Here is a 19,811-nt window from a genome sequence, read left to right as displayed (position 1 = left end):
TCTCCGTAGGGTCAGCCGCGATTCCATCAGCAGGGCTCTTGACTCCGGGATACAACTACTGTCCCATTGCGGGGTTGCCCCAGATATAGGTCTGGAGCCCTTTGATGTCCGGACCCTTGCGCCTGGGGGGCGGAGAGGCCGGGCTGGGAGAGGCCAGACGCCCAGCGGGAGAGGCGCCAGGCCCGGGGAGGCCAGAGGACGATCGCACCTACGTGTTGAGGGACGGTGGGGGTCCCATCGAAACTCTCCTCCTCCGGGAGTGGGGAAGCGGCCATGCGGTGCCCCCTGGCCAGATCTTGGTGCCTTCGCTGGGGCCGAGGCCGGAGGGAGCCGGGCTGCGTGGGCTGGTGCGTGGAGCAAGCATGGGGGGGACCCCGAAGGGATGAGGGGTCCCTGTGCGGCCTGGAAAAGGGGGCCGCTGAGGCGGGTGTAGGAAAACGGGTACAATCCAAAGGGGGCCTCGAAGGGAGGAGGGGCCCCTGGCGGCCTGAGAGGGCGGCCCGTGTAGGCCGGTGCGGGGGACGAGCACAATCCAAGAGGGTTAAGACCACGCCACGAGGCCGGGTCCAACATCTGAGTTTAGAAATAAGAGACGAGATGCATGTGCGTAGAAGCGATGTTTACTGGGTGTCGAACCACCCGGTCTGGAAAAACAGCAGCTCAGTATCTGTTACACTGCTGTGGGACCCTGACGGTTGGACAATTCACGTAACGTCCAGTCCTTGTGCACCCGAGCCCGTGTGCACCAGGACACCTATCACCACCGTACGGTTAAGTGAGTACCGTCGGCTCTTAAATAAGGTGCTTTTAAATTAGCAAACATTTTCATGTAGAGCAGCTTATTTGTTAGATAATAGTCCAAACAAGAGTAGCCATCACGGAAAGATGAAATGCTGAGTCCGCCTAGCGCATAACCTAGACGGAGCATTCCAGCCAGTGGTGTCATGCAGCCGGTGTATAACCCACCTAGCTGTCTCCATAAGTAATACGCTCGCAGTGGGGTTTATCCTCTGTCCAAAACCCAGTGTAGCGTATCTGATATCCAAAAGCGAGTACACCCTGCTTACAGTAGGCGAGGTATAAAGCACTTGGACACACACACAGCCCCCTTCTCACCTGTAATGCATGGCACCAGGTGGCCTCTGGTCGGTTTGGGGCGGCGTGGTGCTAGAGCCGACCGAGGGCCCCCTTACCCGGTCAGCGGTCGCCCAGCTCGCCGATCTTCTAGTGCTGAGCGGAGCACAGCCTCCTCCCAGGGTTACCACAGGGACCATATGACGGGGTGGGAGGGATTCCTGCAGCTTCCAAGCAACTGCCAAGGGGGTGGCTTGTCACTCCCCCGGACTGGCCTTGTTCTGACATCAAAAGGAACAAGGGCGCCCAGCAGAGTCCTTTCGTACCTCAGAGGGAGGGAGGTGGAGGGATCCGACTTCACAGAGAGCGATCCTACTTCACGTAACCCCGTCACACTGCAGAGAGAAATGTAATCTCACAGAGAGCTATCATACCTCAGACGAGGAGGGGGGGAGCGATGCACCACCATAAAGAGATATGGTACCTCGCAGAACCCTATCATATTTATTTGGTCGAAACCTCACAGAAAGCTATTACATATGTTAATTGTTTACATACGAAAGAGGTAGAGAGCGGCATACCAAGCCTCAGAGAGAGCAGTCTTACCTCATAGATCCCTATTCTACCTCAGAGAGAACGAGTGGTGCGCGCGTGCCACAAAAGCCATGTGGTTTCAATTATCGCGCCTGTGTCTGTGCACGATAATTGAAAACACATGTCAGCAATGCGCGTAATAGACACCAATAGGCCATGGGCAGAACAATGCGCCCGCCTTTGGCCTATTGCGTGATCTCTTTCTGAAAAACACATACGCACAAGCCAATCGCGGGGATAAAAAGAAAAAGCACGAGAGTGTGCGATTTCTAGGTACATTTTGAAACCCCCTACAAGAGGTCTCTCGCTGCGCGAGCAATGCTACGTACTGCAACGCTAGGCGCAAGACCTAAAAAGGAAGCCACGTGAGGCACTTGCCACCAACACCACATCCAGGTTGTTCAAATTTCCCCACCGCAGTGGCGTTGGTTGGTTTGGCATTAATCTATCTGAAAGGGGTGGGGGAGGGGAGGATCACGCCGATTGACAACAAGTTAACACACATTTTATGAAGGCTCACTTCTACATGCATTACTAGCAGAACACCTAAGACACGTGAGCTACACATCTGCACATACAATTAACCAACTAAAATATATGGAGAAACATTTTACAATAATCTTCTTGAATTTTTGGGGATTTAATACCCTCCCTGTCTAAAAGTATCACAAGTGCTGGGTAGGCTAAAGAGTGAAATTATTTCCGTACAAGAGACACACCTCCTCAACAGAGATTAGCGTCCTGGATTGTTTACCACAAATTCCTCAACCCTCCCCCAAACGCCACAGAAAAAAAAAAAGGGGTTGTATATCCTCACAGATTTCACCCCGGCACATGTACACAAAGATAAATAGGCGCATTGTAATCTATGCCAGTAGAAATAATTAACAGGTTCGTGCCTCAGGGTTACTTATTTCCCTTCACTCTATAGCATGCACCAGCATAACTGATCTGTGTAGTAAAGGAAAATATATATTTAAATATAGATTGTTTGATTTGTGCCTCACTAGGGTAAACCCCCCAACCCCTCTTGATTTTAAGAGATTACCTGTGGCAGTCAAGGGCATTACCCACAGAACATTTGGGTGAGCTTTTTGTGGAGGACATTACTTGATACTGTGCATTTACAATCTTTCAGTCCAATTCTTCTAAAATGCCTATAGATTTGACACCAGAGAGTGTTGTCGAATTTGTACCGAGTTGGACAAACCTGCCCTAAATCACGCCTAACAAAATTATGTCTATAAGACCATAACACCCTCCCCGGGCTCTATAGCTGTTCAATTTCAAACCTTTATCAACCTGCCTTGCCCTCTTCGCAATTGCCCTCAGGAGCCTCTCTCTCTTCGCAACTGCCTTCAGCACAGACAGCAATCTTCTCGGCAAAGACTACAGCCCAGCCAAAAAGAAAATGTCCAAAACTGCCTCTAAAGCAGATGCTCTTGAACATCTGGAATCCCTACTCTCCATTTCAGAGGTAGAAGAGGACAATGATGCCCAGCAAATTGGTTGTGTCCAGTCCGCAACGTATTGAAAACTTTGCCACATTACTGCCATCAGTTCTCCGGCACCAGTCGTGGTGCACTAACCCGTAACGCGGCATAATAATTATTACACGTTCTGGTTTTCAATATAGTTATAAGAATACAATTGGGTATGGGGCGGGACCAGTGGCTCTGTCTCGCTTGTTGCAAGGCGGGACAGGTAGGTGATACTGCCCAGAGGGTGTGGGGAGTTTTGGGCAAAGGCGGTTTCCAGTTTGTTACAACACAATGGTGGGGTGGGACAAACAGGTGACAGGAGAAAACTTTGGTTGGGACGAGGCAACATGTTGAACTTTGTCCAGAAATAGACCAGCCTTGATAGGTACAGTCAACGGCATGGATAAGACATTCAAACTCATAAAATGGTATGTTAGAGGACTAGCACAACCCACAAGAGTACATGTGTTAGAACTGGGGGTCTCTAGTTGGCAATGGTATACACCTTTGACCAAATAGGGACCAAATAGGGAGCCTTGCATCTAAGTCAGGGAAAGGGGATTACATTACTGGATAACCCCTGCTCACCCCCTTGGTAGCTTAGCACAAGCAGACAGGCTTATCTCAGAGGCAGTGTGTTAAGCATTTGTGAACACATACAGTAATACAGTGAAAACACTACAGATGGACACCACACAGGTTTTATAAAAATGAGTATTCTTTATATAGACTTAACAAGACCACAAACGACAAAAATCCACAATACTGTACTTAAAAAGTTACTTAGTTCAAGTTGATGATAAATGCGACAGTTCTCATAAAAGTACCTGGATGCGTAACGCAAAATAAACAAAAGACTCGCAGAGGGAGATGCGTCGGTTCCGTGTGAGTTGATGCGTCGTGCCTCAATGCTTGCGCAGAGTAGGGGATGCGTTGTGATCCTTACCGGTGCCGGGGTGATGCGTAGGTTCTCGGCCTGGGGCCCGGTTGTGATGCGCAAGATGGCGCCTCGATGCGATGCAACAATCCTGGTGCGATGCGAGAAGATGGCGCCCTTGATGCGACGGCGATGCATTCACACCCTGGCAGCCTTGCGAAGACTCTGTACTTTGGAGCTGCGACAGGCTCTGCGACACGCTTCTCCGGTGATGCGATGGCGACCCTCTTGATGGCGTCACGCTTCTCCGGTGATGCGACAGCAGACAGCTTCGACGAAGACACGCTTCCTGGGAGATGCGGCGGTGGCACGCTTCTCCGGCGATGCAACGACTACAGCTGCAGTGGCTACATGCTTCTTGTTGCGTCGCGCTTCCAGCTCCCAGCGACACGCAGGCTTCTGCAGATAGAATTCCCAGCAAGAAAATTCAGAGGGGAGCTGGTGGTGAGGTCTTTTGTCCCTGAGACTTCAGCAGGAGGCAAGCACAAGTTCAAGCCCTTGGAGAAATATTCTGTAAATGATGAAAGTCCTTCTCCTTTCCTTGGCAATGAAGACACCACTGCAGGCCAATCCAGCAAACAGCACACTGGCAGAGGGGCAGTCCAAACTCCTGCAGCTTCCTTGGTTTTTCTCCTTGGCAAAAGGTTTGTCTTGTTCCCAGGAGTGATCTAAAGTTCTTGGGTTTGGGTCCCACTATTTATACCCCAAAATCCTTTGTTCTCTGAAGGCAGAGAGGCCTCTGCCTAGTCCAAACCAGTTCTTGAGCACTTTGTTTACAGGACTTCTTTCCTTTCACAGTGCAGGGCAGAAACATCAGACGCCCCACAGGAGGTGGAGCCAGCATTGTGGAGGGAAGGCCCAGCCCTATTCAGGTCCCAGGTGCAACTCCTCCCTCCCATCTAGATGCAGATCTCCCTTTTCACCACTGGGCTGACTCATTCTGTCTCCTGGAATTCCCCAGCCCTGTCATTCAAACTCCAGACAAGGAATACACAACCTAGCAGAGGCAGGCTTTGGATAGTTAGACAAGAAAATACCTACTTTCTAAAAGTGGTATTTTCAAACACAGAATGTTAAAACCAACTTTACTAAAAGGTGTATTTTATCATTCTGAGTTCAGGCATACTAAATTCGAATTTCTATCATGTTCCCCGAGTCAGTTAAAATTATAAAATGTAATAATCTACTGCCCATTCTGGCCTATGGAGAACAGGCAGCCTTGCAATAGTGGAAAACGAAAATGGCTGTAATTCACTATTAGGACATGCTACACACACCAGGGCATGTCCTACCTTGTACTTACAATGCACCCTGCCCTTGGGCCTACCATAGGGGTGTCTGCTTCTGAAGAAAAGGGAAGGTTTAGGAACTGGCAAGTGGGTGCACTTGGTCAGTCAGCATGGCAGTACCAGACTGCACATAGGTTCTGCAATGGCAGACCTAAGACACACTTTACAAGCTGCTTCTGTGGGTGGTACAACCAGTGCTGCAAGCCCACCAGCAGCATTTGATTTACAAGCCCTGGGCACACATGGAGTCACTAATCAATACATCAATTTAACATAGGGAGCACTTGCACAGTGGCACTGAATGGCAGTGGCACAGTGCCCAAAGCATCTAACCAGCAAAAACAGAGGAGGCAATCTAACAAAATGGAAGGGAGACTCACGCCAATGATGCCAGGTCTTACCTTAAAAGATATCATATAGCGGTAGCCTTTCTCTAGGAGATACACGTCTGGGGGGATTGTCTCCCAGCGTTGTAAAAAAGATTGAGGGGTCAACTATACGCAATGTCGGTCTCTAGGTTTGCGAAGGGCACATTAATATGGGTAGCTCCGGGACTACCATTCCGACAAACTAACCATGTGATTGATCCCGATGGTCGTTATGTGATCCTATCAGGAATGTTAGACGGGCGTGACCTCGGTTTAATTTCAGTCTTTGCCCTGAAAGCAGATCACAAGCACTTCTTTACTGAAATAGTTGCGGCAGCGACCCTATTCCTCACCGATTACATAATGCTCGCAGGAGACAAACTGCATATTAGACCCGGTTCTAAACCGTGAACAAGCTGGGACTCACCCGAAAACCGCATGTTTACAGACATTACTGCAAGAACTTGGCCTTAAAGACGTTTGGCACCCGAATAACAGGGTATTCTCTTGTCACACACAGGCAGCGAGCACTTACAGTAGATTAGACTACGACATTGCTAGCTTAGCTTGCGAAGTGACCTATCTAGCTAGATATCTTTCCGACCACTCCCGTCTTTTACTGTCATTGGCGCGGGACCAACCGTGCCCGGCGGTGCCACAATGGCAGCTACGAGCAGAGGCAATGACAGATCCACCATTTTTGGCAACGGTTCAAACAGCACTTGGTCACTATTTTCATGAAAACAAAGGAACCTCCATGACTAGAGCTTAGGACTGAGAGGCACTGAAGGTGGTTCTTAGAGGAGTGTGTATAAATACATCCTATGGGGTCCGGAAGAAGCTACAGCTGGATCTGGAACACAATGAATCAATACTGCTAGAGATCGAAAAGATGCTCCCAATGCAACCCACTAGGTTAGAGGAATGCCAATGTTTGCGCAGCACAGTGCTTGACGATAGGCACAGGCTCAATAAACATACTTATACAGCTCACAGACAACTACAACATGTGGAGGGGGAAAAGACAGGGGCAATGTTGGCCAGACTGGTGAGACAGCAACAGTCACAGGATGTAATCCTGGTGTTGCAAGACTCAGGGGGCAGACTGTGTACATCACAGGCAGCCATAAACAAATTGATAAGAGTATATCTTACCGACGTATATGCATTAGAATCAATAGCATCAGAATCCGTAGTGCAAGACTTTTTAGCTGAATTTGAATTACCTTGTCTGACTGCGGCGGATAGGACCATACTTGAAGCAGATCTGACGGAGAATGAGATTCTCACCTCATTGAAACACCAAAAAACAGCCAAGATCCCGGAAGATGATGGCTTACCTGCCGAATTCTATCATAAATCTGCAAGCATACTAACAGATAAACTGTTGGATGTATATAATGAGGCCTACAGGGTGGGGCTCCTCCAAAAGACAATGCGGTGAGGCAACCGTGGTGTTGATACCCAAACCAGGTAAGCCTGTAGATGACAAGAAGTCCTCTAGACCTCGCTCGATGCTCAATGTCGACACCAAAAAAATGAGTGGATTGTTGGCTTCTCGACTACTTCCCTACCTACCCACACTTATACATGAAGACCAATGCGGGTGTTTTCTTAAAAGGAGCACAATGTTAAATCTTCGTAGACTTTTCCATGTCCACTAGGCCCCGGAAATTAATACTGGCCCATATGCACTTGCTTTCCTTGACATCGAACAAGCCTTCGATTCGGTAGGGTGGGAATACATGGCAAGTCATGAGAAAGCTGGGGTTCAGGCCCAAATATATCAGATGGGTACATATTTTATACACTGCACCGACCGTCCAGGTTTGCACAGGTGGCCATGTGACGAAACCTTTCTCATTATGCTGAGGTACAAGGCAGGGATGCCCTCTATCCCCATTGCGGTTTGCAATGGTGATAGAACCGATTGCAGTGTTGCTCCAAAACAGGCTAAAGCAATGGGGAATCATGGTTGGGGGATCCATCCACGTTGCCTCACTCTACAACGATGATGCGTACTTCTGAGAACCGGACAGACCACAGTATTGGAATTTGTGGCTGCCTCTGGTCTATCGGTGAACGCCCAAAAGTCACAAATTATGCTGCTCAGGACACTGGCGAATTTAGACAACCTGGGTATCAGATTAGCTGTGGAAAGGCAGCGATTCCGAGACTTAAATATAGAAAGGGTCCCAAAGGGGTTACGTGCTTCGGTCAAACGCTGGAAAGATCTTCCACTAACCATAATAGGGAGGTTAGACCTGGTTAAAATGGTGATTCTACCCCACTGCCTATATGTTATGCAGAGTTCATTGTATGAAATCCCCGACGATACTTTTGTGAGATAGACAGTCTCATGGTAGGTAGACATTTTATGATCCACAAAGCAGAAAAGAATCAGCTTGCGGATGTTGCAACAAAAATGGAAAAGAGGGGGCGTTGAACTCCCTAACTTAGAATTTTACTATATGGCTGCGAACTTACCACTTGTGGTCCATTGGTTTGATGAATAATTGGGAGAAAAGGTGGATGGGAAGCCTGAGCAGACGCGATGCCCTACGAGAACTCCTTATGCTGGAAGCCTGTATGCCTGACAACTACCCGCACTGGTTAGGTTAATTGGCCATATATTGGAATGAGTTGTCACAATGGTCCTTTGTAGAGCCCCATTCTCACGATATATGCCAATATGGGATTCAAACCCTTCAAAGACATAGAGAACAATACGTCAATGAAACAATGGAAAAACTGAGGTTGTGAGGTTTTAGGAGACCTTTATTTTGGTGGCAAATATATAACCCTTGGGGACACCATTGACTCATTTGCTCTAGGCATGGGACAATATCGAAGTTGAGGATGGTAGGTAATGAAGACTCTGGTGCACAGTCTAGACAAGAGATCATTGTCAAAGACTAATAATGTAAATCAACACCAAAAGATGATGGACGGAGTGCTAAACATTGTCAAACATTCACCTCCAGTCACAGATCTGGGATAAATCCATAGTTCTTTTTGCTCATCATGCCACCCTAGTTTGGACCCAGCCATATGCAAATCAGTCTTGACCCTGCCTCATATGTGGGTCGCGTGCTCGCCATGCCATTGGATTCAAGCTATCCTGGCTGAAGAGGAGTTATACCCTGAAACCGTTCCTAGGATGCTTGTTTCTGGTGCAGGGAGAACCGGGGTTGGCAGTTCGGGCTGGACTGTTCCCATGGGGATCAGGGTCAAGACTGATTTGCATATAGCTATGTCCAACTGGGGTGATGTGGTGACCACAAAAACAATGGATTTAGGCCCAGATCTCTGTATTGGGGGTGACCTATTGACATTGTTCTGCCTTCCTCCATCAATTGTTCTTAATATTGTAAATCTTCAAAATTGTTCAGTACACTAAGGATTTGTTCTAGGACCCTCAACAGACGTCCCTGCAGCATGAAGAGCTTTTGGCCAGGAGGCACCTGGCAGATGATCAACTAACACCAATTAAATACTCTTTAACAGGAGATAGCCTCGTTCTCGTGTAAGATGTCGATAATACGAGCAGACCTGAACAAGTTGACAGACAGAACAAACTACCTGAGGAACCTGTTCCAATTACCAGTAGCTATGCTATTGAGATACTTTGTAGCCCCATGTCTCTGCCCAATCTCATGACGATAGTATTAGTAGAGACACAGAGGTGCAGTTGCACCATGAGACAAATGTAGCTGGTCATCGAAACATGATTTGGCCATGTTCAACAATAAAGCAGTTGAAACTGATGAACAACGCTTTTTCTGGTGGATACAGTATCTGCCTGTGGATTCCTCAACTTGTGAATATCCCCTGAGCCAGCATCCCACGATATTTTTTCCCCAGCTCTCCACGCCGACGTGGACGTCATAATACCTCGGCTCCGTTCGCGACTCCGTATGACGTCACCGGAGCCATAAGAGAGCCACGTCGGCGTGATGACGTCAGTTTCACCCATTTTTTCCGTGCCTCCGAGGCGAACAGGTGGACCGACAACAGATTCAAAGTATACACAGTATACAACATCCGAACAAATATACATAGTACATATACAAAAGGAAAGCTAAAAAAAAAAAGCATTTCCTAAAAGTGTACCAGATAGAAAGAAGATACAATGTAAAACAACATGTCAAACAAGGCATCCTTTAAGGTATACAAAGGTGGACAACGGGGAGGCGGGTGGGCCAGTGAGGAATCCACAGGCAGATACTGTATCCACCACAAAAAGCGTTACCGAAGGTAAGTAACTTGTTCTTCTGATGCATACATCTGCCAGTGGATTCCTCACTTTGTGAATAGATTCCGACAGCAGTCCCACTCCCGGAGGAGGGTGTCCACCTTTCTATACCAAAAAATCCTGCAAGACAGAGCGCGCAAAATGGCCCTCCCTCCTCATCTCAGAATCTAAGCAATAATGCTTTGCGAAAGTATGGAGAGAGGCCCAAGTCGTGGTCTTACAAATTTCTGCAACTGGAACACCCCTGGCCAAAGCAGAGGTAGAAGACTTAGCTCTAGTTGAATGAGCTCTAATACCCTGAGGAAGAACCTTACCAGCAAGGGCGTAGCAGATCTTAATGGTTAGGATGATCCATCTGGACAGAGTGCGCTTGTGCACAGCTTTGCCTTTAGAGTGTCCAATATAGCCCACGAAGAGCTGATCATTCAAACGAAAATCCTTTGTTCTGTCCAAATAAAAGCTCACTGCTCTTTTAGGGTCCAATCGGTGAAGTCTCTCCTCCTCCTTGGAAGGGTGAGGGGGAGGATAAAACACAGGGAGAGTAATGGACTTCCTCAGATGAAAAGGAGTAACTACCTTAGGAAGGAAAGCAGCCCTGGTCCTGAGGACCAACCTTTCAGCATGCAAGGACAAAAACGGGGGTTTCGAACTAGGAACTTGAAGCTCACTCACCCTCCTTGCCGAGGTTATGGCTACAAGAAAGACCGTTTTAAAGGACAACAATCTCAAAGGACAGCTATGAAGGGGCTCAAAAGGGGACCCCATCAAAAAAGTTAAGACCAGATTAAGGTCTCACTGCGGCATTACAAAGGGAGTAGGTGGAAACCTGTTAGTAAGATCTTTGATAAATCTTAAAACAATAGGAGATTTAAATAACGACGGCTGATCTGGAAGACACAGAAAAGCTGATAAGGCTGATAAATAGCCCTTAACCGTGGCCACAGCACAACCCTGCTGTGCCAAGAAAAGAACAAACTGAAGCACATTAGAAAGATGGGCTTTTAAAGGGTCAATGGATCTCTCTCCACACCATTTTACAAACTTAGACCACCTGTAGGAGTAGATAGACTTGGTGGAGTGTCGCTTGGCCGATAAAATAACATCCACCACATCAGGCGGGAGAGAGAAGGAACTCAGGTTGCCCGTTCAATCTCCAGGCATGAAGGTGCAGGCTCTGGAGTTGGGGGTGTAGAACCTGCCCCTCCGACTGCGAGAGGTGGTCTGCCTTGAGGGTGCGACGAAAGGTGAAGTAGATCTGTGTACCACACCCTTCTTGGCCAATCCGGGGCGATCAATATAACTTGGGCCCGGTTTTGGCGAATCTTCCTCAGGACCCGAGGAATCAAGGGTATGGGAGGAAAAGCGTAAAGGAGTGGTGAGCCCCAACTCAACTGAAACGCGTCCCCCAACGCCCCCTGCATCGGAAACTGGAGACTGCAGAGTGACGGGCAATGCGCGTTCTCTTCAGTGGCAAACAGGTCCACCCGAGGTGTCCCCCACATCCGGAAGATGTGCTGAACTACCTCTGGTTGAAGCCTCCACTCGTGGTCGGCGGAAAACTGTAGACTGAGACTGTCCGCACGTCCGTTCAGCACCCAGGCCAGATGATTCACCATCAAGCAAATCCGATGGTCCTGAGCCCAGGACCACAGTCGCAACGCCTCTCTGCAGAGACGGTACGATCCTACTCCCCCCTGCTTGTTGACATACCACATCGCGGTAGTGTTGTCCGTCAGGACTTGTACCGACTGACCGGGAAGGGAGGAAGGCCTTGAGCGCTAAACGAATCGCCCGCAATTCTAGAAGATTGAAATGAGACAATCTTTCCTTTGGAGACCAAAGACCCTTGATCTCCAGATCCCCCAGATGAGCACCCCACCCCAGGGTGGAGGCATCCGTTATCACTGTGGCCACCGTTGGAGGAAGATAAAAGGGCTTTCCTTGAGACAGGTTGCCCTCCACGCTCCACCAAGACAGATCCGCTGCAGCTTCTCTGGAGATCCTGACTGACTCCCTGAGATCTCCGTTGTGCTGATACCACTGCCTGCGGAGACACCACTGGAGTGCCCTCATGTGCCAGCGTGCATGGTCGACCAACAGAATGCAGGAGGCGAACAGAACGAGCAGGCAAAGGACCTTCAGAACTGGAACAACCGCTCCATTGTGGAATAAAGGGATCATCTCCTGAATGTCGAGAATTCTTTGTGGAGGAGGAAATGCTTGACACACAGTAGTGTCCAGTACCTCCCCTATAAACAGGTTGCGCTGAGAGGGCACCAGGTGAGATTTGGGCACATTGATCGAAAAACCCAAGTTGAATAACAGCTGAGATGTTACCTGCAGATGATGTTGCACCATCCCTGGGGACTCTGCTTTCAAAAGCCAGTCGTCCAAGTAGGGGAAAACCAGCATCCCCGACCTCCTGAGATGGACAGCCACCACCGCCATCACCTTGGTGAAGACTCGAGGTGCAGTAGTAAGACCAAACAGGAGAACCGCAAACTGGTAGTGTTGCGACCCAACCGTAAAACGGAGATACTTCTTGTGCGACTTCAGGATTGGGATGTGGAAATACGCATCCTGCAAGTCGATCGACACCATCCAGTCTTCTTGCTGCAACGCTTGAAGAACCTGTGCAAGGGTTAGCATCTTAAATTTCTCCTGTTTCAGGTAAGAATTCAAGACGGAGGTCCAGGATCGGACGCAATCTGCTGTCCTTTTTGGGAATCGGGATATACCGGGAGTAGCATCCCTGACCCCTTTCCTGCTCTGGAACCACCTCTATCGCACCTTTTTGAAGCAATGCAAGAACCTCGTTCTGCAGAAGAAGCAGATGGTCCTCTGAGCAAAAACCTTGGCAAGGAGGGAATGGGGGAGGAAATTCCTGAAAGGGAAGGGCATACCCATTCTCCACAAGGTTTAAAACCCAAAGGTCGTTCGTGACGGATTTCCACCCTCCCAGAAAGTGGGACACCCGACCCCCAACAGGCCTCATATGATCCAGGATGGGGGATCTAGGGCTGCTTCCCTGTAGCCTTATTTGGAGCAGAGGAGGCTGAAGAGGAGGAGGGATTGCGACCAGAACCACGCACACTCCTTTGTCTGCCTCTATAGGATCTGAAGAGAGGATTTTGCTGCTGTTGCTGACGCTGACGGAAGGAACGAAAGGATGACCTCCCAAATCCTCTATACTTCCTGAAGCCAAATCCCTTTGACTGCGTCTGCAAACCTAAAGATTTTGCAGTAGCTCTGCTATCCTTAAATCTTTGCAGGGCAGAATCCGCTTTTTCCCCAAAAAGCTTTTCCCCATCAAAGGGTAAGTCGACCAAAGTGGCCTGAACATCAGCAGAGAGGCCGGAAGAACGAAGCCAAGCCTTCCTTTTAGTAGCTGTAGAAGATCCCATAATTCTGGCCACGGAATCAGCCGTATCTAGGCTCAACTGAATAACTTGCCTAGCGGCAGCTTGAGTGTCTGCAACAACCTCCATAAAAGAGCCCTTCTCCTCATCAGGCAGTTTAGGAGCCAACTGCTTCACAGAGTCCATCAAAGCATGAACGTAGCGGCCCAATAAGCAAGTGGCATTCGTTGATTTAAGCGCCATACTTCCAGAAGAGAAGACCTTTTTAGCTGACTGCTCGATCTTCTTTGAGTCCCTGTCAGCTGGAGCCTGTGGAAAAGCACCTGAAGATTGTTTCGAACAGGATGCCTGCACTACAAGACTCTCTGGCGAAGGGTGCGAGGAAAGGAAGCTTGGTACCCCCGGAGCCACTCTGTATCTCCTCGCCACAGTTCTGGAAACCACAGGTGAAGAAAGCGGCTTGCGCCAAACGTCTATAACAGGCTCTAAGATAGCCTCATTAAAGGGCAACAAAGGCTCAACAATGGAAGAAGGCAAATGAAGGACTTCAGTCAAAAGGTTTGGCTTGTATTCCGCAGAAGGCAACTGTAAGTCCAACAACTCCGCAGCCTTCCTGATGACCAAATGGTAAGGAGCCAGCTCTTGAGGAGGAGAAGACCTGGAAGACGAATGCTCCCATTCAGGAGTAGTGTCCAATCCACTTGCCTCCTGAATGCACTCAAGTTCGTCAGTGGAGTCACCCACTTCACCTTCCTCCACCCGATATTGCTCTTCCTCTATAATCCTCTGAGCCTCTCTTCGAGAGAGGATCAGAGGACACGGCGTCGGCGGCGCCATACACGGAGTCGGCGGTGCCGGAGGAGTCGGCGGCGTCAGACGCGGTGCAGCTGGAGTCGGCGCCGGCGTCGAGGGAGGCTCCGATGAAGGCAAGCGATCCAGTCGAGGCCGGGAGGAAGGCTCTCCAGACGGCGCCGGGAACTGCCATGATGGAGCCATCGGCAAGAAGGGCATAAAGGTGCCTGAGCATAGTGTTGCGGCACGCCCAAACTGAACGCCATTGGACCCACGGGACCTGAAGGTGCACCGGATGGGAAGGCTGCTCTTTGAAAAGCACCATACATAGCATTAAGGAAATGCGTTGGATCCGTACCCGGAGTCAGGAAATGGGGGTATGGGTTTGAACCTGAATCTGGCCGAGTAGTATCTGGAGCCGAAGAATCCTCTACTGGAGCCACAGGTTCACCTTCTGGCACTGGCGAAAGATCAACAACCTGCTCCGGCTCGGCGTCGGAAGCTGGAGAATCCACCGGCGCCGGAGACTGCGCCGGAGTTAACTTGGGAGAAGGTGACTTCTCCGGAGAAACACGAGGAGAAGGCGAAGGAGAGACGAAGTCCTTACTTAGACGTCGAGGCGACGGCAACCTTGAAGCCTTACTCTTCGACGATCGGCACCGAAAGCTATGCTTCCTCTTCTTCTTGTGTCTTCTCAAATTCATGGAGTGCGAAGTCGACGACTCCGGCTTCGACTTGTCTCTTTTCCTACCTCTGCCCTCCTTCTTCGCCTTAGCCATGAAAAGCTTCGCTTCGCTCTCTTTCACCGCCTTAGGATTCATTTTCCTACAGCAGGAATAGTCCTCCACGTCGTGGTCCGACGAAAGACACCATAAATAGTCTTCATGGGGGTCAGTGATGGACATGTGACCCCCACATTCCCTACACGGCTTGAATCCTGACTTCCTCGACGAACACATGATTAATCCAGAAACAGTAACTCACAAGGAGACTACAAAGTAACAGGAGAGTGCTGGAAAACCGCTAGGCGTCGACGGCGCGGAAAAAAGGGAACTGACGTCATCACGCCGACGTGGCTCTCTTATGGCTTCGGTGACGTCATACGGAGTCGCGAGCGGAGCCGAGGTATTATGACGACCACGTTGGCGTGGAGAGTTGGGGAAAAAATTCCGTGGAATGCTGGCGCAGGGGATATTCACAAGGTGAGGAATCTACTGGCAGATGTATCCATCAGAAAGGTAATTTTACAACATTGAAATTACAACATTGGTGCTACTACCCACACACTCAGCCAGAAAAGAAATCCTGTGTTAGAGGTTTGCGGAACCCTACTTACTGCTGCCTAAAAGGTGTATAGTCATACACTGGATCCAAGCCACTGGTTTATAGTATGGTGTTAATACCATCAAGAATGGCTAACAGCGGAGAACATCTGAACAAAAATAGTGTAGTGTGACCTGATACTAAATAGGCAGAGGATCTAAAAGACTTGGCAGGCATAGCTACCCCAACATGTAAGTGATAGAGCATTACTGATGTTGACAGGTACTGCTGCCACTGAGTGGACTGGCAACTGAAAGTTGACAGATCGACCAGGACTTGCATTAAGAACATAATTTAATTTACTCTGTGACCCCCCTCCTTGACTTGGCTCCTGTACCACAGAATGTACTGCTTAGTCCCTTTTCCGTCCTTGGAGTGTTTCCACCCAAAGCTGTTTTTCTTTTTAAATTTCTCAGGCCAAATGTGCTGGTTAAACTTTACAATCAATAGAAAAGTGGTTTCAAAACAAAGAAACACATAAAAATAGACCCACTTCTCTTGCACATCTACTGCTTTCAATGACAGATACATGGCCAGCCAATAAGCAGCATAACAACCATACTTTAACAACTCCATTAATATACATTTATTTAAACTTACTGCGGAATGAGGTACCACATTGAGTCAATTGTTCATGTATTTTCCTTGTTTAACCTATTGCGAGATCGGCACTGTTCAAAATTGTAATCTGAACAAGGATAATAACCGCCTTAAGTTTTTATGTTTGAATAATCAATTGCACGTATATGTTAGAAATAATTTCTACATGAAAACTGAATGTACACTTGATTCCTCGATTTGTAATAATGTTTCAAATTCAGCAGTGCTCAAGTACATCAAACCAATAATAAACTTGTGAGTAATAAACGGATTCCACCCAGAAGGACCACTTTGAAGCCCGTCAGCCCAATTCAGCATTACTGATACTAGTGCAACATTTGACACAAGAATCTTGGTCTTTTACAAACTTTAGGCAACATTCCAAATTCCAGATTGGTTTTGCTACAGAGTTAGCAGTTATGCCACTTAAGTGACTTCATATCATACCTGCGTCTCATACTGTTTAACAAAGTTTTTCTCTTGCTTCAATTTCTCTTGGAGATCTGTATATTCACTCTCATAAGACAAAATATCCGCCTCCATCTTGCCAACAGAAACCTGCATCTCAAGATAAAATTAACGCACAGTTCAATAGAATATCCCTTTTCTAAACTAGTGAAATAACAATAAATATTAAGTTCAGAGGAAAGCAAACAATAAAAAACGGTGATAGAAGGTAAGAAGATTTTTGGGAGTCAGGATACTGAACCAATAAAGAAAAAAAATATTTTGTTATGTATCGATATTATGGGTGGGCAAAATGTAAATCAATGAAAACTGCAAAGGGCGAAGATTAAACATGTGCATAACTTTGCCAAGAGGAAATCTTTTGTAAAAATATAAATATTTTTGTAAATATTTTGCAGCATAGACATTTTTTGTGAGGGTACTTACCAAATTTGGAATTTTGCTGGAATTACTTTCTGCAACACAGCTTGTGGTAGACCTATTTTTCTTTAACTTCAACTTTGCAATTTACAAAAAAGTTTGCAAAGCTTCAAGGTACGAAAAATATTCAGCAAAGTTGCACACAGTCTAATGAGTAGGATTATTTTCATTTGTTTCTATTGCAATTAAAAGTATTTAATTTTAAGAGTTCAGTTAAGGCACCACAGGAGTCTGAAGTGCTTGTCAGATCATTTTGCACTTCTTAAAAAAAAAAAAAGAAATGTTTAACATGCTTCTTTCAAAGAGATCCAAATTATGCTATCAGTCAGTGGACCGCTAGGAAGGCACAACTGCGTTCCAATACAAGAAAAAGTTTGCAATTTGTAACATCAGTTCTTTACAACAGGAATCATGAAAATGAAAGGCTGATAAATCCCACCGGTGTGAAGGAGGATCCTGGACCACATTTTAAACTGAGAAAAAACCTCTAAAGTAAATCAAATAGGAAAATCCCCATGGAAAGGCAAAATTCTCTCCAAACAAGCATTTTGGACCTACTTGACAGACTGTACCTCATTTCTGTTTGAGTTTTCAATTATAATGGGTTCTAACATTACTAAGGTCTAACATGCTTCTTAATATTTTTGTCTCATTAATACAAGTTGTAATAAGTTGGTGGGATATCCGTCATGTTTTGAACCTGTACCCTGTACTTCAAACTTATAATAAGGTCCTAAGGCAGGAGATACAATCAAATATCTTTTTTTTTGTACATGACTGCAACTCTTCTCCTGAAGTACTCTATTCATCTAAACTTTTGAACACCTCATGTGCTTCCCACCAGATGGACATTTCTTTGTTGCTTCAATTCATTAGACCCTTCCACTGGACCCCCCCCCCCCCCCAAGAAAAAGATAAACTAGCTAATTCATTCAGTGATTCTGTCCATTAGTGACCATTCATCTACAGACAGGAAAAGGTTATTACCCGTTACACCAGGTCTCTATCATGGTAAACTTTATTACACTTCTAAAAAAACCTTGCCTATTTCTTGGTGGAACAACAGGAATGCTCTCAATCCTACATCTTACAGAGAAATATAGCACCTTACAGCGCATGCGTTTAGAACGCATAGAATTACAACACGGTCGTTACAATGACCGTGTTGTTAATCACAGTACATTACAACGCAAGTAAATACATCGACTTCCTGTAAGGGGCGCGCTGGACTTAAGAATAGAATAATTTACTGTGCCAACTCCAGTGTGCGCAACAGTAGGGAAGGTGTTGGAATAGTAAATTATACTATTCCTTAGATTAGCACGCCCCCTACAGCAAGTCGATGTAACGACTTGCGTTGTAATGTACTGCGATGTAACAAGTAATGGCTGTTTCCTCTTACAGAGAGGAACAAGATTAATTGAAGGACTGTTGATTGGTTGAATACCTCTGAATTAATTTATGTAAGAATTCGGGATTATTGTTGACAAGGGGAGAGTCCCCACTCAAGCAACAACCACGATCCTGGTAAGAACCACAAAAAGTCACAAAATTAACCATTGTTAAGCCTTCTGGTAGCCTTGCACAAAGGCAGTCAGGGTTAACTTGGACACAATGTGTAAAGAATCCATGGAGCGTACATACAGTAATAAAGTGAAAACACTACACAAGAAAAATCCCAAACTGAGTTAGAACAATAGAGCATATTTTAATAAATAGAATGATACAGAAATGAAAAAAATCCAATCAGTAGAACCATAGATATTGATATCTAAACTTTTTTGTAAAAATAGCGTCCAAAGGCACAAAGTGCCACTCATGGTCATCTGGTCGCACTGGACCGGGCAATATCACAAGCTCAGGTTGACTATGATGGAGCGCAGGTCGGATATAAGGACCAGTTAGTTCATCAAAAAGTTATGTTCTCAAGTTCAGCTTAAAGGGTTCCGTTTGCGTTGGAGGAGGCTTTAGGCGCGGTGAGCAGGTCGAGCGTCGTAGACGGTTGGTGCTGTAACGGGAACTGCAGGCCTCACATTTTCAGTTGTTGTAGATGGTTGGTGTCGGCATGAAGAGCAGTTTTCACCAGAACTTTGCATTTGTCGAATGCAGCAGAGTTTCGGCAGTCACGAGGAGCCCAAACATCAGGATTTTCAACCTTTCTTTTTAAAAGACTTTCCACTGATGCCGGCCACGGCTCCACAATCTGGGGGACACATCTTGGGGATCAGGACGGTCCAGTTGCAGTAGGTCAGCTGGGCAATTGCAGGGAGGCGTCTGAAGCTGGTTGTGTCCCTGTAGCTCACACGGGTCAGCCAACTGCCCCTTGGAGTGATGCTGGGTAGCTTGGGATCAAAGCAAGCAGATCATTCTTACTTCTTCAGACGGCAAGGCAGTCCTTCATGCAACAGGTCAGTCTGCTGGCAGTAAGGCTGTCCTCCTACTGAATTTTCCACAGATCCAGGAGTGTTCAGATGAGTGACCATGGAGGTCCAATATTTATACCAGTGCCGAACTTTGTGTGGGGGATTCACTGACCTACCCCAACACTGGTTCTGTTAAATTCTTCCCCTATCCCTGGCCAAGGCTTCAAACTGTCTAGGAAGACTAAATGGAGGGAAGGCATTTTGGCAGGTTCCTTTGTGTGTGCTGTAGGCAAAGCCATTTCAAGTGTAAGTGGGGCTATATGCAGCCCTTCCTCAATCACCCTGCCAGGATGGCCCATCCTATCCACACCTAAGCTCCCTTTGTGACACTGTCTGGAAGTAAAACGCAAACCTGAACAGCAGAGCCATTTACCATCATGTCAGCCAGAACACTGGCAGTAGGTGCAAGTGGTTAGGGTTTTCCTGAC

At 47.2% G+C, this 19,811-nt stretch overlaps 1 protein-coding gene across 16 annotated transcripts in view; it reads right to left on the bottom strand.

The window, feature by feature from the left end:
* ODF2L (outer dense fiber of sperm tails 2 like) overlaps positions 1-19,811 on the bottom strand; it is a 367,183-nt gene that overhangs the window by 187,227 nt on the left and 160,145 nt on the right. For 9 of the 16 annotated variants that reach the window (XM_085602056.1, XM_085602064.1, XM_085602050.1 and 6 more), the window contains exon 10: positions 16,520-16,636. In XM_085602056.1, the coding sequence (XP_085458182.1) occupies positions 16,520-16,636 (117 nt within the window). The remainder of the gene's footprint in view (positions 1-16,519; positions 16,637-19,811) is intronic. The other 7 variants (XM_085602065.1, XM_085602059.1, XM_085602066.1 and 4 more) reach the window with 1 other exon arrangement.

Source organism: Triturus cristatus, chromosome 4_2, assembly GCF_964204655.1.
Source record: "Triturus cristatus chromosome 4_2, aTriCri1.1, whole genome shotgun sequence".
NCBI classification, from domain to species: Eukaryota; Metazoa; Chordata; class Amphibia; order Caudata; family Salamandridae; genus Triturus; species Triturus cristatus.
Note: the sequence above shows the minus strand (reverse complement) of the source record. Positions and strands in the feature narration are given on the sequence as shown.